The sequence below is a fragment of the Perissodus microlepis genome, chromosome 19 (assembly GCF_051167445.1).
Source record: "Perissodus microlepis isolate ML-2025 ecotype Zambia chromosome 19, ASM5116744v1, whole genome shotgun sequence".
Lineage (NCBI taxonomy): Eukaryota > Metazoa > Chordata > Actinopteri > Cichliformes > Cichlidae > Perissodus > Perissodus microlepis.
The window spans coordinates 20,336,707-20,359,877 of record NC_140479.1 but is presented as its reverse complement, the minus strand read 5'-3'; the positions used below and the strand labels follow the sequence as shown (position 1 = coordinate 20,359,877).

The 23,171-nt window shown below is 40.9% G+C and overlaps 3 protein-coding genes across 3 annotated transcripts; all 3 read left to right on the top strand.

Annotated features, from left to right (window-relative positions):
- The first annotated feature begins 419 nt into the window (after positions 1 to 419).
- LOC146365918 (4-galactosyl-N-acetylglucosaminide 3-alpha-L-fucosyltransferase 9-like) lies at positions 420 to 3,099 on the top strand. Its single transcript, XM_084914777.1, has one exon. The coding sequence runs from the start codon at positions 591 to 593 to the stop codon at positions 1,737 to 1,739; it is 1,149 nt and encodes a 382-aa protein (XP_084770903.1). The 5' UTR covers positions 420 to 590; the 3' UTR covers positions 1,740 to 3,099.
- A 5,447-nt stretch (positions 3,100 to 8,546) lies between these two features.
- On the top strand, positions 8,547 to 10,717 carry fhl5 (four and a half LIM domains 5). Its single transcript, XM_084914957.1, has 6 exons — positions 8,547 to 8,642; positions 8,841 to 9,020; positions 9,193 to 9,367; positions 9,776 to 9,945; positions 10,120 to 10,306; positions 10,450 to 10,717. Exons 2-6 carry the CDS (start codon positions 8,859 to 8,861, stop codon positions 10,599 to 10,601), a joined length of 846 nt encoding a protein of 281 aa, XP_084771083.1. The 5' UTR covers positions 8,547 to 8,642; positions 8,841 to 8,858; the 3' UTR covers positions 10,602 to 10,717.
- A 50-nt stretch (positions 10,718 to 10,767) lies between these two features.
- LOC146365916 (transforming growth factor-beta receptor-associated protein 1) lies at positions 10,768 to 17,265 on the top strand. Its single transcript, XM_084914956.1, has 11 exons — positions 10,768 to 12,387; positions 12,545 to 12,739; positions 12,910 to 13,064; positions 13,627 to 13,709; positions 13,846 to 14,187; positions 14,356 to 14,413; positions 14,516 to 14,659; positions 15,375 to 15,509; positions 15,586 to 15,727; positions 15,816 to 16,237; positions 16,337 to 17,265. Exons 1-11 carry the CDS (start codon positions 11,703 to 11,705, stop codon positions 16,478 to 16,480), a joined length of 2,505 nt encoding a protein of 834 aa, XP_084771082.1. The 5' UTR covers positions 10,768 to 11,702; the 3' UTR covers positions 16,481 to 17,265.
- Positions 17,266 to 23,171: the final 5,906 nt, after the last annotated feature.

The following is a 23,171-nucleotide window of genomic DNA, read 5'->3' as shown; positions in this document are numbered from 1 at the left end:
ACTGGTATCGGAGGAATCTATATTTCAGGATCGATCCACACATCACTAATGAAAAGAATGGGCTAGTTTTGGATTTGCAGTAAAAACAGGGTGGAAGGTCACTACATAAGTCATAAGTCAGGTCAATTATATTTCTACTATTGACAATATTTCACCATAAAATGCTATCAAAACTTTTGGAAGCTAGAGAAATCAAACCTTGTGTGAAGAAAGTGCGCTCACTTAGAGACACTCTACAACTGAGTGAAACAGGCATGTTTATTGTGGAAAGTAGATACATCCCAAGAGAAAAAAAGGAGGAATCCAAGAAACTGGGAAACCAGTTCGATAGCGTACCTGTCAAACAGGGTTGATAGCATACCTGTAGCCAAGTAAGGTGAGATTACGCAGTGTGGGAAGAGTCATCAAAGTGCTTTGTGTCCACCAGGTTTGTATTGTGATAGTGCGTAAAAGGCTTCACATTTTTATTTATGATATTCATACCACTAAGTGTTTAAAGCCATCGATTCTGTTCAGAGTCAGAGGTCCAGCAGACATTATTACATGTTGGTAATATGTAAAACCTTAATATGATATGATGGTTAATCTTGATGTTGTGTCCTGCTGTCCATGAGATTATGTTCTTTCTCTTTGGTTTGCTCTTTTTAGGACATAATATGGCATCTACAACTTTTTACAGAATCCTGCAATTCCTTCTGCTTGGTATTTTTATACTGGGATGCTTTGTGACTCTGTTTTTGATGTATGGTAAACCCTCTATAAGCTGGTTATCAGGTCCTGTAGAGTCAACAGTATCCACAGACCGGGTCAAGAACCTCTTCTCCACCAAGAGCAATAAAAACGTGACCACTGTGCTGATCTGGCTCTGGCCCTTCGGAAAAACGTACGACCCAAGCCTCTGCAGCTCTCTCTTTAACATTGATGGCTGCTTCATCACAGCAGACAGGAAGCACTACATAAAGTCTGATGGGGTCGTCATCCATCACCGCGACATTAGCCCTGACCTGTCCAATCTGCCGCCGTTCAAGCGACCGTCGTTCCAGAAGTGGATATGGATGAACTTTGAGTCACCGTCACATTCGTCCCAGCTGCCTGGGATAGAGAACCTGTTTAATCTGACTCTCAATTACCATCGAGATGCTGACATTGAAGTGCCTTATGGGTCCATCGTAGCAGCAGAAGGGGAAGAGGATTTTGTACCACCCAGCAAAAACAAGCTGATGTGCTGGATTGTAAGCAACTGGAACCAGCTACACATACGGGTGAAATATTATAATGAACTGCACAAACACATTGAGGTTCATGCATATGGACAGGCCTTCGGGAAATACATCTCTGACCAAGACTACTTCCCCACCATCGCCAGCTGCAAGTTCTATCTGGCGTTTGAGAACTCCATCCACAAAGACTATATTACAGAGAAACTTTACAACCCACTCAATGTGGGGACAGTGCCAGTGGTTTTTGGCCCACCCAGGAAGAACTATGAGAACTTTATCCCACGAGACTCCTTCATTCATGTTGACGACTTCAGCTCGCCCAAGGAATTGGCTGATTACCTGCTGCTCCTGGACAAAAATGAGGAAATGTACCTCAGGTACTTTGAGTGGCGGCGACACTTTAAAGTAAAGAAGGCCTATTTTTGGGCAGAGCACACATGCCTGGCTTGTGATTACTTGCAAAGCCACAAAGAATACAAGGCATTCGATAACCTTGATAAGTGGTACTGGGGTAACTAGAGATTTGAAGGTCTACGTGGACCTTGTTATATTGTTGAAGGCAGAGCTAGTGTGTACTAGTGATGAATTCACCCATGCATTCTTTACCAAAGTCCAATCTGAAAGGGGTTTAACAGGGTCATGTACTTATTGAGTCTTTTTGAAATTATGTAGTTTTCATTTGCATTGCTAATCAAACTGTTACTTATCTTTACATACTTACACTAATGCGAAATCAGGAGTGACTTCACTCCCAAGTTAGTGTGTACGAAAAACAGCATTTGTTTTTGTCCATAGCAAGGTAGAGTCATTCAGGTATCACAGGCAATATAACATAATAATTGCTTTTTGTGCTTAAAAAAGACATTCATGGCTTATTTAGTAAGTCGCACATATACAATAGTGGCAGTACAGATTAAAAGTTTAAAATTTTACTACTGTGTACATTTAATGCAGCCATCATGGACCCTTAGTTTCGGTCTACATGGGCTGCTCCAACTATCTGAGAGGGAAATTCCACTTGAGGAGGTGTTCCAGATTCAAATTCCGACTGGGAACTCTAAAATTCGGATTTCCAACGTCTCCAGGCACGCACCATCAGACAGATGGTCATTATGCATTTGTAGATTTGAATTGGAGATCTTTACCCTGGTGGTATCCGACAGAAGGTGTCACTGTTATGTGAGAGGGAGGTTGCTAATTAATATTGCTGTGAATTGTTTATTGTCTCTTGTATTTTTGTCACAGTGTTTTGGATACCATGTGGATGATGATGATAGCACAGCACAGAGCCATTGTACTGCAATATGAAACTCCCACACAAATTTGTCATTTCTGACTGACTGCATTAAGCAGAAAGAGCATTTAATGAGCACATAGTATATCGACTTGGTTAGGCTATTTATTTGAGTGATGCACTCTCATCCCACTTTATGACTTCAGATATATAGCCTGATATTGTTTCATGGTTTCGGGCAGACTTTGACATATGGGTAAAGTAAGTATTAACTAAGATCTAATGAAATTGGCTCCCATGTGAAGAAAACAGTGAAAGATGTGATCTGTTTTCATGCTTGCTGCAAGGTTATCTATGTTGTTGTATAATCATCATAACACAGTGTTGTTTGGGAGTAAGTGTCTGCATATGGAAAATGTGATTCTCAATTATTTTATTTATTTATTTTAAATATAGCGTTACACCTCATCCTTGATGTGTCCACTGATGCAAAATAGAATAAAAATAGTTATTTTCTTATGGAGTATGGTTCCAAATGTCATAGTGGACCCTGCATTCAAACAATGTAGTGAACTGAAACAGGAATTGTTTTTTTTATCTGTTTTTTGGGTGTCTTCTGTCTCCTTCATGTTCTCTCTTTTTGCTTTTTTTTTGCTTTTTTTGCACAAAAACAAAGAAAAGGAGCTTTAGCTTGTCTATCCTCCTGTTTAAATTTGTTCATGGATCGCTGCTGCACCGGAGAGTAATTCTCTAGATGCTATATGACCTGGTTTCCCTAAAAAAAAAACGCTGTAGTTTTAGGGGTTAGGTGGGATGTTGTTTCTCCAGAAGGTACCATTTGAGGCCAGTTCACTGAAATAATCCGTTAGAAGTCAGTTCATTTTTTTTTGCCATCGTTGTATCTTGCCAGCTGCTGTGTTTTACTGTATATGTCTGATAGTGTCAAAAAGAAAATAAAGATTTGAACATACTAATGATTTTTTCTTCTTTTTTCCAATGATGCCCGTTCATAATGTATTACATGACAAAAGATGGCTGGATTATGGTAAAATTATCTGGAAAAAACATAATGCTTGCTTTTACACATTTGGAAATCCACTTCTATATGAGCAAGGTACCTACACACTGCTCCCTGGGCACTGGTGTCACGGTCTGTGGAGACAGGCCGTGTGGTGGTGTGTGTGATGGACCCAGGTGCGTACACAAGTGAGTAGACGGGAGTGAACTTAACAGAAAGCGAGCCTTTATTATGGCTGAAGACAAAGTGTACAAACACAGCAGGGATAGCGTGACTAAACTAGACTATAACTAAACTGGGAAAACTAGTACTGTGACAAACTAAGAAGACTCAGAGACTATGGTGATAACTGCAAAGACTGACCGTGGGAACACAGACGACGCGACACAGACTGCATGAAACACAGAGACTAAATACACATGAGGGATGATCAGGGGAAGTGGCCACACATGGGAGCACAGCTGACACACATGAACCTAAAGACAGGACAGGAGAAGTGAAACTAAATACACTGACATTGAATACAGACTTTCAAAGTAAAACAGGAAACATGGAGATTAGACATGACATGAACTAAACATAACCACGCAGACATGACGCATGACAGGTAGACGCACGAACCAGGGAGACTGAGTACAGGGAGATGACAGAAATGACAACATGAACTTGGCAACATAAGACACACAGACATAAACACATGAAGGGCAAGGGAGACTTAACACAAGGGTAATATAATTACAAATGAGCTAGAATAACTTAATGAACCTAAACAAACAATAAACATCAAAATAGACTAAAACTGATAACACTGGGTCGCACGACCCAGGACCATGACAGCTGGATTGGTGGCTGCCCACTGCTTCACTGAGTGAAAGGGTTAAATGCAGAGGAATAATTTCCCTAAGGGATTAATAAAGTATACATTATTATTATTATTATTATTATTATTATTATTATTATAAACCCAGCTAGCCAGCATAACTTAGCATAAAAATTGAAAACAAACAAACTCTTGTAGTGAAGCTGAGCTCTATAAAAGCAGCACAACCATTTTAAATGGGGTTAAACAAATACCTGTTTAATCCCCATACAGCTGCTTCCCCTGTAACTATGCTAAGCTAAGCTAAGCTAGGCTAAACAGCTGCTGCCGTAGTGTCATAGCGTTTACACAGACATGACATTTGTATCAGTTGCATCTTGGCAGGAAAGCAAATAAGCTTATTTCCTAACTATTCCTTTAAATTTGTCTTATAAATATTATGTCAACATTCTCATTTTTCAAGTTAAAAATGAGAATTGGCTTGAAATATTTTGCAGGATTCTACCTAATGTGCATTTTTGCATCTATATCAAATGTCATTTCCACACTCAATGCCCACACTGTTCTACATTGCCATGTAATGCAGGCGGCGGTATAAATAGCCATCCAAAAGCCTTGATAACTGATTGATGAGAGGGACGAGAGAGTGTTGTGATGGTTACAAATCAATCTTCCGGCTGTTGTTAGTTACCCCATATCCTCACTGGTACTTTGGTATTTCCAGTCATCCAATACACCACGCAGAGATGACACAGTTTTGTCAAGTACCTCCACTCAACGCCACAGGTCAACATGTGTGTTGCTGAGATCAGTGGCAGAAATAATCCATCCATGTCAATTGGGGATTAATGTGAAAGTTCAGATGGTGGTGGGGAGATTGTCCGTGCCACAGACAAGGGTCACTGTCCCTAACCGTAGATTTCACATTCGCTATGTTGCACACAATACAGAACATTTCACAATGGTCATATCAGAGATGACTTGTACCGATGAACCTGGAGGTAATTATCACTCACTTTGCACTTTGCATTTCCTTTCATCTTCCTTCTAGCCTCTATCCTAGTTTTTTTTTTTAACAACCCCATTTCCAAAAAAGGAAGCTGCGTAAACTGTAAATAAAAACAGAATATAGTGATTAGGAAATCTCACAAATCCACAAACCACATTTTTCACTGTATAAAACACAGAAAATTGAAAATGTTTAATCTGAGAATTTCTCCATAAGATTCTCCCAGAATATTTTGATGATATTATGCAGTCTAGACGATAACTTTTATGTTAGATGCAGTTTTTTGTAGACTGTAGACACACTAATGAGTGTGTGGGTTTTTTTTTTTTATAATTGTCTAAGAATCTGAAGCATGTTTACATTACACTTGTTTATTTATGCTTCACTGCTTGTCTTTCAGTAAGCATGAAGCTACCATTACAGGACGGTGTTGCCGAACACAGAAGAAAGAAGAGAAGCTTTCTAGAAGGCATGTTAGAATTTAAATACTTCCAAATGCCTACAAAAATTCTAACATTCAGCGCTACACTGTCATTCGAAGTGAAACGCTAACTTTACCTACAGCTGATCCAAATACCACAAAATAAGGCAAGTCACCAGAGAACATTTCAGTGGGTTGTAGCAAAGTCCTTCTTCTACAAAGTCTCCGGCTCTACATGCCTAAGAGGTGACAATTCTGTCTCCTCTTTAGTAATGCGATCAGATTTCTGGCTCTGTAGCACATCTTGTCACTTGCTCATACCATGACTCACTTTGGTGAGAACTAGAGTGGGGATTGAGGAGCAGAGTTGGTGAAGGCATTACCCCGGCATTCACGGGGCCTCCCTGAAGGGGTGTAATGTTTTGTGAGATTGTAGACTTAGTAGATTGTATTTTCCTCCCCCCGGCGACCCCCCAGTGTGGCTATCCTGTTCAGTTAGAAATATTGTGTTGAAAGCAGACTCTCCACATGGCAGAAAAGCACAGAGGCCTGCTCAAAGGGCAGCTTTCTGTGAGTCCACTTATTAACTACTGGGGCAGCTCCTCATCTCAATCTAATGGATCCCACTTATGCTGTCATCACCATGCCAACCAGCTGTCAGCTTTGGTGCAGTGAGGCTTTTGTGCTTCAGAGAGATGCAACTGTGTCGTGTTGATCTGTCTCAGTCTACAACAAGTCACCACCTCAAAGGAGCCACCAAAGTAAATGCTTCTCTTCTTCTCTGCGATCATTTGATTATTGTAAAGCCTGAATACATTAAGATAAGAGGACACCTGAGTCCAGGTCAAATAAAGGCCTATTTATTGGGGCTTGACAGGCCACATAAGAAATCTGTTGGCAGTTGCCCACTTGCTGACTTCAGAGGATTATGCGGGCAAAAAGGAATATGCAAGATCAGCAAGCTCTTTGCTTGGCAGAGTTGGCGCTGTCTGCTCTAGAAGTTAATAATCCAAGAGACAACAACCAGCACCTGCTTCCCATCAGATACAAATCAAAGCCACGATAATAAAATCACAACCATGCCTGCACAGATTATCAGATAGAGCTGTAATAAACAATAATCTCCGCTTTAATATCCAATGAATAACACTGGCGGTTGACATGCAATTTATTTCTCATGGTTTTCGTATTATGGCAATACACTCAGGGAGAGGAGTAAGAGTTTTTGTTTGGTGGAGAATATAGGTCACCTCCTCCCTGCCTGCGTGTCACATGACGACAGACATACAGAGAAGCAATGCAACAAAGATTAGAAGCTTTCGCAAGGCAGTGGCCGCACTGGTCCTACAGTTGGGTTGCTTGGTTTGTTTACATTTTGTGTGGCTTTTTGATTTGCAGCCACTGCTATGAAGAGCAGCGGGAGACAAGGATTCAATACAGTGATAACTTAATCCAGAGCACCAGACAATTTGGTGTAATCCAGTGGATCTGCTTAGAATTAAGAAGAACCTGAAGGATGCTATGACTTGAAATCAGAAATATATATACATATATATATGTATTACAAAAAACCTGCCTGAATTACTGACATGAAATTGTTATTTTGTGCTTAAAGCCTAACATAACACATATAGCGTAGGTAAAAAAAAAATAGCATGGTGTTACATTATCCCTCAGAGGTTTGTAGATACCGCCTACATACACTGCAAAACCATGTACCAGCATCATCTGCTGATCCCAAAATGGATTTAGTACCAGAGTGTAATTCTAGATGAATTTCTTCACAAGGAGTGCTACTGGAGTTAATGTAGAGAGAAGACAAAGGGGAATAGAGTTCATCTACACAAAACTGCATTCCTGTCAGCCTCATCACTGTCACTGACCTTCCTGTGTGCGTGTGCGTGTGCGTGTGTGTGTGTGTGTGTGTGTGTGTGTGTGTGTGTGTGTGTGTGTGTGTGTGTGAGGGATTAAACCAGTGGGTCGGGCTGGTGGTCTTCCCAGGCTATTTTTATGAAGATGTCTACTCCCCTGATCCTTTGGAAAACTGATCGGAGCATATGTTCCATGATTCAAATGCAATTACTGAACCGTCAATCAAAGACGGAGGTGAATTTAAATGTTTAAATGGGTAGGAAAGAACAAGAGGAGTAACAAGAGTATCGCTATTAGCAGGATGGTCACCATTTAAACTGCCATTACTGCTCCTCCTCTCTTATTTTGCTGGGGATGGATTGAAGGCCCACAAGCACGCAGCTTCACCCTTCTGAAGTGCTGCCAAGGTGCTCTCAATAGCCACTGAGAGGTCCTGGCAATATAGTTCAGTACCTGGCAGTCACAAAGCTGCTGGCACCTACTTCTCATAAGCCATCTGCAACTGCTTGTGTGTGTAGGAGGCACTGACAAAGGCCACAAGTGTGTCCAGACATGTTACAGCATCCAAATGACTAACTATCTCTGCTATGGTACCACTGTCCAAGCTGATAATAGTGTGTCGAAAAGATTTAGCATTTTCAAGCTCAAATCTTCTCTTTTAATGTACTGTCTGTATACATGTGAAACTGATTTGGAAGCCTTACATTATTTATATGGTGGTCAGTCATGTTTCCCAACAGTAATCTTCTTGTGCTAAAGTTGCAAATCTCTCTGCTTTTTTGCATTCGGGGGATGAGACAACAAAGAATAAATCAGTCCAAAGGCTTAGAGATCAGCGCACCATCAACTCCCTTAAAAGGTGCAGAACGATGCAGTGAAATATGTCCATTCTCCCCGGAGATCACTGCTAATAAGAGGGCCTGTATTTATAGAAGAGCCCCCCTAGTGGATACCCCATAATCCTGCCTGACCCCTTTTCATCCCTGCCCCATCCCTGTGCCTCTGCAGTCTCTGGCTTCAGTCTCATCCTCACTCTGAATCAACTGAGGTAGAGAACTCTTTAATACAACACTGTTGTTTTTTTTCCCTTTAAATTATTTTTGAAAGAAGGGGAAATTGCTTGTCCTCTTTACTTGCTTGATGAGAAAGAGGATAAATTGCCTGGACTATTATTACTTTTCCCTATCTCTCCTGTTCTTCCTTATTGTTCATTTTTTTCTCTCCTTCTGCTCTCTTTGACCTGCAGCTAAGAAAAGCAAATAAGATGCCCACCAGCGAGCGTTTAGACTGCCATTACTGCAAAGACTCCCTGCTGGGGAAGAAGTACATAATGAAAGATGACACGCAGTACTGCACTAAGTGCTACGAGAACTTGTTCGCTAACAACTGCGAGGCATGCTCCTTACCAATCGGCTGTAACTGCAAGGTAAGGAAGCAACAGTGTAGACAGTGAGAATAGTGTAGTGCGAGATGAGAATGTGAGGTTAGTGGTTTGAGTCTGTAGATGAGAAATGTGGAAGGATTTCAGTTTTAGAGCTGTTAAATGAACCATGAGCCTTACAGAACATCAATAATAATCACATGCAAAATATTTGCAGGATCTCTCCTATAAGGATCGTCACTGGCACGAGCAGTGCTTCAAGTGTGGCAAGTGCAGCCGCTCTCTAGTGGAAAAGGCCTTTGCCGCCAAGGATGATTTGTTGCTCTGCACTGAGTGCCATGCACAGGATTACTCCTCCAAGTGTACCACCTGCAAGAAAACCATCATGCCAGGTACATGCAGTGATGATGGTACTGGATAATGTCACCTGAAAGCTAGATCATAATATAGTGTTAAATATATATTCAGAGGTTATGGCTAAAATTTAAGGATAAGGCAGCAATGAATTGGTGAAACCTCTTAAAGTATCGACTTTGAAGCTACAATGAACAAAAAGATATGCCTGGGAAAATGTAAATTCAACAAATAGTCATGGTTTTTATTACACACATTTATTTCTTATTGGGGAAAAAAAGAGTTCAAAAGACTAGAATTTCTTCCTTTGCCTAAAATTCTTTCCAAGATTATTTCAGTTGCATCATCCCCTCCCTGCAGACAAAGCAGGCCAGCTTTGGGCCGCGGTGTGTTTCTGTCATAGAGGGACCATATGCTGACTAAGCTGCTCTCGTCCCGTGTGCCAGGTTCCCGCAAAATGGAATACAAGGGGAACAGCTGGCATGAGACCTGCTTCCTGTGTCACCGCTGCCAGCAGCCAATAGGAACCAAGTCCTTCATCCCTAAAGACACCGGTTACTTCTGTGTGGCCTGCTTCGAGAAGCAGTTTGCATACCAGTGCTCCGCTTGTAAGAAGGTAGGGTTACAGCTGAGTGGATTACGTGTATTGAGTGCTACAGTAAATCCCCCTGACTCTGGCATTTTTGTGTTAGTCACACTGCAGGGAGGAGAATAAAGGGAAGAAATGGGAATAGCACTGTATGTCTCTTTTTGCTAAGCGCTCTATTTCTCTTGCTTGTGCTTCTTCTAGGCCATCACAACAGGTGGGGTGACCTACCAAGAGAAGCCCTGGCACCGCGAGTGTTTTCTGTGCATTGGATGCAGAAAGCAGCTGTCAGGCCAGCGCTTCACCACCAGAGAAAATTACCCCTACTGCCTGGAGTGCTTCAGCAACCTATACGCAAAGAAGTGTGTGGGCTGCACCAAGCCCATTACTAGTGAGTTTTCAGTTAATCTAATACCAAGCAAGTGCTCTACTCCTCACATTTAAGCTTTTAAGTTTGTGTTGTCGAGGGAGTGTTAGCAACACAAGGTGATGATTTTACATTGACATAAATGCATGGCTCTCTGATGCATGCAGGTCTGGCAGGAGCCAAGTACATCTCCTTTGAGGAACGCCAGTGGCACAGTGAGTGTTTCACCTGCATGCAGTGCTCTGTGTCACTGGTGGGACGTGGCTTCCTCACCCAGCGTGACAACATTTTGTGCACTGACTGCGGGAGGGACAAATGACCTTTACATGCCAGGATCACAGCTCTACCCAAATGACAACAACGCCTGCTGTCTGATAGAAATACTGTGGATCTACGAAAGTCTCGCACAAGAATGCCTTGCACATAAAAAGCCTTCAAGTGTCATTATTTTGGTGTGTTTGTTTTTTTTTAAAAAGAAGACATAATCTCTTGTATGTCACTCACACACACCCACACACAGATTTTAAAGTTAATCTGGCATGTATGTTTTTCTTGATGACAAAACAATCATTAGCTGTCTGATGCAGTTTATTGTACATCTGTTGTGCCTAGATATAAACGTATCCACACTAAAGAAACAATAAATGATGCATGATTTTTGGATTTGCCTCAGGTGAAATATGTCTTGCCATATAGATCTTTTTTAGTACTGCTTTTGTTCATCTCATCATAACTTAATCTGCTCCGGGCCTTTTGTATATTTAACTCAAATTCCATAGTGAGGACAGAGGGCACAAAGTTCACTGTAACAGATATAGCTGTGGTGGTAGGTTTTTTTTCTGTTTTTATGACCACAGTGTCTTCTCTCAGTCATCCTTGGGGCAATCATCGCTATAAAACAATCCCCCTTGCTGTGTTTCTGTTGCCTCTTGACCTCATCACGCCCATCTCACGGACGTTGTAAACAAACTCAAACAAACCACGATCAGCAGATCGCTTCTGCTTGTCCATTATCCACTGACCAAAGTGACCGCTTCAGCCCTACGTGCATACCAAGAAGACAAGAAGCCGTAACTGTGGCCACCTCAAAAATATCCATCTTCTTCACCATGAACTTGTAAAAGTTGGTTTTCTTGGTGAGGCTGTTGGATGAGTTGTGTAAGTGTCCTCACATGGCAGGATGAGCGGTAAAAAATGCTGACATAGATTTCCTGTCAGGATATAGTCACATGGGGGTAGTTGTAACTTTTTTACACTTCATAAACTTGTAGAGGAATTAGAGGAAGGTTGGACAACAGAGAGGTAGGAACATCTTACTGTGTTTAGCTTTGATTTAAGCATATATCAGTGACTTTTGAAAGAACTCCTTTTTCTTCTGCTTGAACTGCATCCCATTATTCAACATTAATACTTTTTTGCAATGGCTTTTAGTGCCTTCAGACAAGCTCACATATATGAAAAACGAGCAGTCTCAAAAGAGGACAAATCCTGCATCCAGTGCCTTGAGTGCTATGACCAAAATGTTTACATAGGGACTAAAGATGCAACAGTCCAACACCTCATTCTGACAAGCAGCACAAATGGAGACAAGAGCCCTGGCCTGACCAAAATCAGAGAAGGTAGGGCAAGAAAACTAGGCTCAAGCAACTCTGTAAATCAACTGAGGGCAGTCCCACTTTTCAACCATCTGCTGGTCCTGTGGGACCGGAGCGTTACTGCCCTCAACATGTTTTCCTTAGAGCCTGTTCCTGCTCTGAAGAAGATCCAGCATGTGTCTTTGTTTGAGGTGTGCGACTCATTGCTCGCATCGGAGGGGACGTGTGTGCAGATGGTGACGTCTTCCAGCCGCAGGAAAGTGCTCCGGATCCATGTGGTGGGAGTGGACAGGTGGGAGGTTGTAAAGGAAGTCTCTGTGCTCCAAGACCCTGTGGCCTTGGCGGTGGATGGTGCAACTCTGTGTCTTGCCACCAGTGACAGGTACCTCCTCTGTGATATTCAGACTGGGAGCTGTGAGGAGCTCTTTCCTCATAATCACAGCAGGCAGCATGTTATTGTTACCTCACTGGGAGGAGGAGAATTCCTCTTGAATGGGCCCGAATTTTTAGGTAAGAGCTGCCAAAATATCCAACAGGCTTTACATTCATGTGCCATTATTCTTAGCTTCTAAAACAGCTCATTTCATATCACTCATAAGTCATTAATCCATCTAGCCAGAGGATATTTATTTTGCCAAGATATCATTTCTCCATTCTCATCCCTCAGGCATGTTTGTGATGAAGACAGGGATATGCCAGCGCCCTCCCCTGCAGTGGCCTCAGGAGGTGCTGGCAGCCGGGGCATGTTTCCCTTACGTCCTAAGCCTGCAGCCCAAACTGTTGTCTGTTTACAGCATGTTGGATCAGCAACGCAAACAGACTGTGAGTCTCACTGGAGCAAGGGGTCTACTTTCCACTTCAGGTAAATCCGGCGACATCAGTTTCTCATCTGATCCAGGTCAGATTAATCGCAAAGAGCCTGCTTTTGTTTTTAAAAGACGTAGTCATGTTTGTCTCAGTTTGCTCAAATATAGTCAGTCGTTCTTGCACCTTCTGAGAGTTTCTAAAAACCAAAAGCAAATGTCCCCTCAGATGGTGTGTTAGTGTTCACAGAGAGAGACATTTTCAGCCTGAGCCTGGTGCCATTCGAAGAGCAGATCCAGGCACTTGTAAGGCACCAAAGGGTTGAGGAGGCCTTATTGCTGCTGGAAGGGGCTCAAAGCCATCATCCACTTGACTCATACAAGGTGAAACAGAATTTATAGGCACACTGAAGGATGTAAACTCACATCACACTGATTTTAAAATATAGCTTTGGCGTTATCAGGTAGCCTCCAAATCTTTTACTTTTGCTGCCTGCTTGTGTGCTGCTGTAGCTCCGGCTGCTTTGTACAATCATATTGACTTTCAGATTCATGCATTACAAACCCAACTGGCAATGCATAATATGGTTTGAATTTACCATTGATCAGACTGTCAAAGCATAGACTTGTTACCTTACAGAGAGTATACGCAGGTATATTCGATATCGATGAATGCAATTGAAGGCAGCAGATGGCGTTTGACTTTTAGCGTAATCTGTGCCACATCTCAGCTTACAGGTTAAAGATGAAGAGGCTAATTAACACAATCATGAATCATAGACATTTCCCATTTTTCTGCTACTTGTTTTTCTTGAAGTGTAACATTTTAGCCTCAAGAGAGTCACAGTGTCTTCTGCCTCAGTTATTTCAGTTCACATATTGGTGCGTTAAATATGCTCATACAATATGTGCCTGGTTTAAAAATAAGACTATTTTCCCCTCGCAGGAGCTACAGAAGGCCATCACTTGCCTGGCTGGATTTGCTCATTTTTACCAGGAGGGTTTTTCCCAAGCCAAAGATCTATTCATGTGAGACCAAACTCCCTCTCCCGTAACAAAACACTCCAAAATACATGCTAAATAAATCTCAGAACACTGCTTTAAAGATGTGTACTTTCTGCTTCTTCCATATGAAAAAATGTATACTTATTACCCACTTGAACAGTAAAGGTGAGCTGGACCCGAGAGAAATCATCCGCCTGTACCCGGATATGTGTCTCAGCGAGGACTTTCAATCTCATCTTGATCAAATAAACAAGGGCAGAGATCTCCAGCTGCTCAAGAAGGAGGACAGAAACAAATTTCATCATTACCTGGCCTTCCTGGGAGATTTTCTCAGAGCAGTAAGGGGGACAGAGAGAGGCCTGAAGTGCAGTAAGGAAGTGGACAGCACCCTCCTGAGGCTGTATGTAGAAATGAACGATGATGAAAAACTCCAACAGCTTGTTGCTTTTCCCAATAAGTGCAGTCTGGACCTCTGTGTCCCTGTTCTGGAGCAACACCACAGGTGAAAATGAATCATTATTAGTTATACAAATGATCTGAAATCACACCTATAAATCTGAATATTTTGCTTAGGACACAACCATGCTTTTGATTTTAGATTATTTATTTCAGATAATTTACTTTTTGAGAATCATTTTGACTTCTTTTGTTTTGTTTTGTTTTTTTACAGATTTTTTGCTTTAGGTTCCCTCTACGAAAGCCACGGGCTGCACACTGATGCAGTAAAGGTACACCCCCCCCCCCCCCCCCCAATCCAAAAAAACATCACATATGTTCACACAAACTTGATGTATGAAAGCAGTGTATTTTAACTGGTTGTATTCTTCCAGACTTGGATGAAGATTACAGATGGCTTGTGTAAAGATTCTTCCTGCTCAGATGTATATGGACACATCGTGGCGACTCTCAGTCAGCTCAGAGACAAAGACACCGTGTGGGCATTTGCAGATTGGACTTTACAAAGAAACCAAGAGGTGCCTTTTTCATTTTTCACACTCACTACCAAACTGCAGAGGGCAGAGTTGTACAATACAACTATGTATTGCAGACATAGAAAAGTGACAAATTAAAGGAAAATCTGAATTGCTTTGTCTGATTGGTGGAATGGCTTCTTCCAGGACGTTGATACCCTCATCTGCAGTAGAGGGGGTTATCTTTAGAAAGAATCATATTCCATCCCTCCATCAGAGTCTGAGAAATGCTAAATAAATAAATGGTAAAGTGCATTAAAGCTGCTAAAGTGATTCATGGTCCCACTCCCATGCTTTACTAAGAAACAGTGAGGTGTTTTTTTCCTTTAATCTGTCTCTGATCTACATAAACCATATACTGTATATGTGGACATCAACCAGTGATTTATGTACTCCTGTTTTGAAGCCTTGAGCTGATCATTTTGGCTGTCATCGTCTTGTTTTAATGAAACTGAAGTTGATGAGGGTGTGGCAGATATGATTGAAAAACCAAGGGCCACTTTGTGCTCATATGGCAGCAATTTGTCAAACATAAAGTCAGTGGCAGAGCCAGAGGTTTTTTTATGTTTAAATTCTTGTTTTAAATGCCGATAAATCCCATAAGATTATTGGAATATAAATGTATCTGCGACTGTATACGTCAACAGCTCTAAATGGCACCACCTTTTTTGTAGAAACCAGTGTAGTGATTAAATACATTTTACTTTATTTGATAAAGACAGGTGTGCAGGTTTTCATCAAGCGCCCACCAGATGGTCAATTTGAAACACAAGATGTCCTCACATTCTTGGAGACGTTTCCACTGGCATTGATTTTCTATCTTGAGTACTTAATCCATGATTTAAGTAGCGAGGTGGGTACACCAACAGCTCCTTAATCTAATAACCTAAATTAAATGTGCAGACATGATTGATGTAATCTGCCCCCAGGAAGAGAGCCATCACAACCGTCTGGCCCTGGCATATGTTACTCAGATGCTGCAAAAGGAAGATGAAAGAGTGAGGGTGACCAGAGGGAAGCTGCAGCAGCTGCTATGGGAGTCCAAATTCTATAACATCTCCACAGTGTATGGTGTGTGAATTAGTGTGCGTATTAAAATAAATCATTGTGGAATTAGCAGCAAGTTAAAGTAAACGTCATGATTTTTAACTCATTGCAGACAGAGTAAAGTCAACAACCCTACACCCAGAAAAGGCCATTCTCCTTGGTAGGTCTGGTGAACACTACCAAGCACTGCAGATGCTTGTACACGAGGAGAAAGACCGCCAGGCTGCAGAGGCCTACTGCTGCAGGGCAGCCCAGGACCAGGACTCACAATTCAGGGAGGTCCTCCTGCTCACTCTTCTCCAAATCTACCTGAGCTCCAAGGATCTCACAGGCGCAGCTGCGGATCTTCTTAACAGCCAACCTCACGTTTTTGCACTGGAGAAGGTACTCCAGCTCCTTCCTGAGTCCTGGTCTGTTCAACTGGTCTCTCAGTTTTTAGTCGTATCCCTCAGGGAAACCTTCCACCAGAGGCAGATGGTGAGATTGCAACAGGCTTTGGCCCAGGCGGAGCTCCTGAGGCACAAGGTCACTTGGGTGAGTTTAATGATACAATTCACATTTTTACTGCAGTGAACACTGAATTTCTCCTTTTTCTTTATGAGCCCTGTTGCACTGTTACTCTCTCGTCTGCAGATGCAGGTCTCAAAAACAAAGTTCAGAGTGGACAAGCAGCAGAAATGTAGAGTTTGCCAGGGAGAACTTACAGAACCACACTTTGTCCGTAACCTGCGAGGTGAGGTGGTGCACATAAGCTGCATGGGCTACTCTGCATTATAACAACAGACTCAGACTTTTTTTTTTTCTCACTGGACTTCTAAGAATCTCCTTCATTTTTTACATTTCTGCTTCCAACCTGATGATTGATCTGATCATAGAGCCAGACTCTACCAGAATCAAAGTCAAGGACAACTTTGCTACTAAGATTTTAAAAAAAATGTTTAAACACAGGGATTCAAACTGGAAAAGAACAAGCAATGCAGTTTTTGCAGGCAACCATTTTTAGACAGATTGTAGACAGCAAGAGCAATAAAGTCAATTGAGAAAAACCCTCAGGGGTGTATATTCACTGATCAGACAGTGGTATTTTACATGGAAACCACCTGTGGTCACCCTGATGACCAGAAGGAATATGGCCGTCCTCCACTGCTGTATATATACATCCCTGCCATCATGGTTTCCACTGTGTATATTTGTGTACACAGAGCTGGAAATAGACAGTCAACAACCGAGAGGCTGCACGTGAGAGACTTTTTTTATTCAGCACAAGCATTAATAAACGTTCATTACACCCTGAAATAGAAATCACAATTGCAGGTTTAAAACTGGAACGTAAACACTGTGGTCAAAGTTTTGAGTCACTTTAATTTAATAAACTAATTTTACGAGCAAGCAAATGACATGTCTGCACCATCTATAGAATATTTTTTCCCCTTTTCCCCAGCATCATTCCTGTATCATTAGAGAGCTTCCAAAAACTATCACACAAACTCCAGTGCGTCCACATGTACAGCATGGAAATCATCTGAACACTTAAACATATATCATTAAAGTCATAAAGTATTTGTCTGTTTGTGCTGTAATTTTGTCATTAAGGCTAACCATAGCAATTTCTTTATTCTGATGCATTTTGAGATAAGAGCTCAGGAGACGCCTAAAGCAGCAGCACTAACTCGGGCATGTGGTTGGACTGCTTAAGGTTTCAGCTGGAGCTGAGTGACTAATTGTAGTACAGATAAATGGGGAGGGGGGGGATTTCGTTGTTCTCACTGCAGGTCTTAAAGTTCATTTGATGTTCCACAATGTTGGTCTTAAGAAGCGTTTTGGGAGCGTAGCTAGGATTAAGGGCTACACGAATAATACACTTGACTTAAGCTTTAACTTGAAAAGTGTCACCCTGGTTGGATATATTTAACTTCAGGCTCTTATAAAAATGACGTGACTCACAAGACCCCAAAAAACTGTATTTTTAACTTCTTGCTTTCATGTGGATGCAGGAAAATTGCCACATCTCCTCCTTCATATCGGCTCCTTATAATTTTAACAATCAACGCATTTAGTTTTATATCTTAAGCAATCTTAGATGGACAGCTGAAAGATATGAGTGTCCCCCCTCCCTTGATTCTTACTTGTTCCTCTCAGCTTATATAGACAGACAGGGAGGGCTGCTTCCATGTCACTGGCTGATCTTTGGGTTGTGCTGATGACCAGTAACCTGGGCCCGTGATTACGTCCACTTCTTTCCTTCTCACGGATATCCTCAGGGACCGTTAATCCTGTTTTGAGCACTTGTGGTGATGCTGTACCTCAAAAAATGTTTTTCCCACTTTGATTGTGTTGACCAATAGCCATAAGTAACCACAAGGTAAAAATACACAGGCACAAGTATGAATTAGTCTTCTTCCACATAAACTAAGGCTGCAGAAAGAATATTCTGTGCATTAAAATGAGTTAAATTATTGTAATATTTCCAATTTGGTGCAAGCCTGGATCATCCAGGATGGCACTGATGATCATTTTATATAAAAGAGGAATGGATTGGATGCAAACATCAGCAGTTATGGAGGAAAGAGTGGTAGGCATCCAGACGTTGGTCTCCCATTATAAATATCCATGTCACCACAAAGTCAGCACGAGAGAGGAAAACAGGAACATTTTCTGCTTTTGCTTTTCTAAATTTAAGGAGGAAAAGAACTGTCTGATGTCTGGATTTTTGCATGTAGCTGTGTACATTGTTTTGGACTTTTTCTCTCCAACACTGTTTTTAGCAAATTAAAAATATACTTGACATTGTTTTGTCCCCTTGCTATATGAGAATCCTATATTAAGGTGACAAAAAAAACCTTTAAAAAAAAGTTTGAGGTCACGCAAAAAATGTAGCATATGACATAAATATTGATCAGAAATGTTGAAACTGACAGTAATTAAAGAGATCGTTCTTCATAAACCATTTATGAATTTGCGCAGACATACACAGGCCCATTTTCAGAAGTTGTCATGCCGAAAACCGCTGATTAAAGACGCAATAAATTCTGCTAGCGGAGCGTCTGGTGCACCATTCTGTGTGAGTTTAATCATAGTCTCAATGTACCTCAAAAGAAGGGGAAACTGCCAAAGGTTTTCACACAACAATATCAACCACTCTGCACACCAACACAATTGTGCCATAATGGGTACCATTTAATGAAACTGCCAGTTAAGGACCTGTGAGGCATCTCTGTCTCGACCTAGAGACTGATTTACTTACCCTCTGTCTCATTTGTGCAGCGGGGCCTCCCACTTTGTTCTTTTTTGGTAGGAGCCAAACTTTGCTGCTGTGTAACCTTGTAGGAATATGAAATCCATCGTTTCAGAATAAAGTACTTTTTGGGGGGCGTTTTGATTATCCACTAGGCTGATGCTCCAGACACTCAACTAGCCAAACACATGATCAGTTTTAAGCTCTGCTAACATGACTAGAAAAGAGTTTAGCCTTTTATCAAGCTGAACTGCATTGCAGTTTGGCATTGGAACATAGGAGCATTATTTCTGCATTTATCTCTGTATGCCGTGATAAATCCTGATCTATATATTTGATAAGTTCTGTATTTGCTTCCTAAGAGTTATAATTTCTTTGAGTGATCTCGGTAGAAACTTACATAAATGACAATAAAAATATTAAGCTGTTGTCTTAATACTAAATTAGTTACTTGTCCTCCCCTCACCCCAAACCAGTCATGGCAGTTGGCTGCCCTACTCTGAGCCTGGTTCTGCTGGGGGTCTCTTCCTTTTAAGGGGTTTTTCCTTCCTACTGTTGCCAAGTGCTTGCTCATAGGGGGGTCTTCTGATTGCCGGGGATTTCTCTGTATTATTGTAGGGTTATACATTTACCTTACACTTTAAAGCACCTTGAGGCAACTGAGCTCTTTGTCAGATTGGCCTCCTGTCTAGGGTGCACCCTGTCTCGCACCCTATGAATCAAAATCAGAATACTTTATTAATCCCTGAGGAAATTATGTGGCCACAGTTGCTCCAAGACAGTAAGAACAGTAACTAAACTAAATTAAATAATACAATAAATAATACAACTAAATATATATGATTGAAATGGCAGCTGGGACAGGTTGATCCCTGAAGGATAAGTGGAATAAAATGGATGGATTGATGGAAACAACTGTTGTTGTAATTTGTTGCTATATAATAAAAAGTTGAAATGAAGTGAAGTGAATTGTTTATCCAGCTATCTATTTTCTTGATTACTTCAGTATTTAAGAAAATTAGTTGTTAATTACCTTAAAAGTTATGACGATATCTCTGTGTACTCCTCATTTTGGCAACACCTCTAAAAAAAGACTCTGTGGAACATTATATATTTAAAGTTATGAAAATTGCAGCAGGTACCTCACTTAACAAAGCCTCTGGGGAAAATGAATATACTGTGTTTCTCTATGTATCATGCATCATATTTATAGCCAAAACCACAAATTACTGTATCATGCCCCTTATGACGTATTTTTCAGGCTTGGTGGTTGACAAGAGACAAGGAGAATCTCAATTTGCAACCTTTTTGGTAGCAATAATGGTAAGGTAGCAGAAAACCTAAACGATTGCACTTAAAGTCCCATTTTAACCAGCAATACTAATTCTGTAGATATAGCTGAACAAGCATGGGAATAAACAGCCAAAGAGGATGATCAAAGCATAACTTTTTTTAACTCCTAAGGCAACACTCTCATTTTCATTGCGTGCTACCTTGGGGTTTGGCAGAAAGCCACTGGGTTAAATGTGCAGGGGGGCCCACTGGAGACACTGAGAGCAGAGACAGTGACCACAAGCACCCACCCTGCCCTGCTGCTCCAAGGCATGGGTTATATGCATCATACTGTGTCATATAGAGAGTTTACAAGGCCCATGCTGTTTCTCTTTACCTCACTCAGCATTTAAGTATTTTTATAAGGGAGCTATGATATATCTCAATTTTGTTAATAACTTTCATAATAATCACGTTTGCTGCTAAACTCTGAGCTATTTGCCTCAAGATAATTAGTTTATCTAAGAACTAAATAAAAATATAAGAAACTGGTAAAGGGACTGCACCAATATTTTGCAGGGTACAAAAATTGAGAGGGAACAGTGAGTTTATTATCATCATTATAATTATTATTTTAGGGGAAATGGGGAAGAACTGAATGTGTTTTATATATCAAAAACCTGCGTTCTGCATGCATACTTTTGAGTCCATAAGCAATTTAAGCTCACCCACTTTTATACTCCTAAAGCAAACCACCATGTATAACGTAAACAAATATTTTGTTCTTTATACAACCAGGTGATACAGAGCAAATATGCAGTACTATGTCTTGAACCATTCCTCATTTCTTCTTATTTTGTTTCCAATGACCATTTTCAGATGAATGTTTTTATTTTTTTTATTTGTTTCTTTTGTTGTTGTTGTTGATTTCTTTTGTTTTTATTCCCATTTCTCTAGTTGAGTCTGAAAAATCCCAATGATAATATAGTTTGATAGACATAAAACAGTTTTTGCAGCAACAGGGTGATTCCAAAAGAGCTATTAGCCGAATACTTATCTCAGCATTGAATGCAGTGTGACCTTAAAAAATCTCAGGACACTGAACAGTGTCTGAAAGTCATCTCTTAGAAATAGGCTTTTTCTTGACACGGGATGTGAGAGATACATCTGGCTTTTCAACTGATCCACCTACTGAAGCTTCATCAGAAATGGTCTGGAGAGTGGCTGTCAAGAAGCCTTTTTTAACGAATTGAAAGAGGGTGAAAAGGCCGAGGTATTACAAATTTAATAAGAACTGGACTGAAAATCAGGGCGAAACAAGTCTTATGCAGTGACGAATTGAAATTTGACATTTTTGTTTCAAATTGTCATCAACATCTAGGGATGAGGTCAGACACGGGCAATAGTGAGCGTCACAGCCATCTGTAAAACACAGTGGAGACTCTGTCATGGTTTAGCACTGCATTCAGCCAGTTTCTTGACAAATAGATGGGAAAATTAATGCAGAAAAGGAGCATCAGGTTTTCATCCACAATGTAATACCGTATGGAAAGTGTCTGACTGGCAACAGCTTCTACAGACAACGCTCCCAAGCACACTGCCAATGCAGTACAAACATACTTGGACAGAAAACACACAGTGGAACATTATCAGTCAGGACTGGCCTCCCCAGAGCCTGGACCTCAATAATATGGAAGCATTGTGGGGTTATCCTGACAGAAAACTGATAAGATCAAAAGAAGAGCTTGGAGATAAGTAATTCTCCAGAATTTCTTTAAGCTCTCGTTTTGGTCTCCACCAGCTGCTGAGGGGATGGTCTGGCTCTCATGGTGCAAACTGTCATTTCATGCATCAAAACTATTAATAATACTTTGAAGCCTTGCTTGTGGATATTGCTGTAAATAAAAAAATAACATATAAACGAGTATGTCTGTGAAGGTTCTCAGTCATCCAGGTCATCGTAGTCAAAGGAGCATGCAAAGAAAAGCGTCTGGACTTCTTTAAGTTGCTTGAAGACGTTTCACCTCTCATCCGAGAAGCTTCTTCAGTTCTAAGGTCAAATGGTGGAGAGTCCCAGATTTAAACCCAGTGGGAGTTTCCCCCCAAAGAGGGACAAAAGGACCCCCTGATGATCCTCTAATCGCCTGAGCCAAGGTGTGAAACTGGGTGTGGGTCCCAATCAGCCAGGGTTTCGGGTGAGCTCATTGAGCTCATTGTGAAACCTGGCCCCACCTTATCATGCGAATTATATATTATAATTATATTAATTATATTAATATAATTATATTTTTAAATAATATTATATATTATATAATTATATATATATATATATATAAAATATATATAAACGAGTAAAACATTTAGTTAAACACTTCAGCAAATCAGTTTCATGGTCTGCTTTAAACTGCTTTGCCCCTATAACATAAATCTAAATCAACAAAGACAAGATAAAAACATAAAGATATCTTTCAATCCACCTTCCCACCCCACTTTCAAATAAACAGAAAGCCTTTTCAAACACTTCTTTCATTAACCTGAAGTCAGCCATAAATAGATAAATTCCGAAACAACTTAATTGGCATTAACTTAATGATGTGTACTTTGCAAGCCTAATGGCTCAATTTTGGATGCAGAATGAGAGTTGGGTTCTGGAAAGTGTAAGCTGTTTGGCAGCTGCATGTGTTTACACTGCTCTTTTCTAATGAGAGAACTTCAGGTGGAGAGTTAAGTACTCAGCTCATGGGGTCGAGCTGTGGCCTTCCACCTGGTTTGTGGAATTTAGAAGCTCGTGTCTCACATCCAGGTCTATCAACTTTCATGTGTGGCCCATTTGGCTCTCTGGGAACAGAGGCAAAAGGATCTGCTGAGTACTCTAAAAGCTGGTGAGAAACTGCAGTTTGGGCCAACTGCTTTATTGTTAAAAACTGATTCATATAAATAAACTTTATCACATATAAGCTG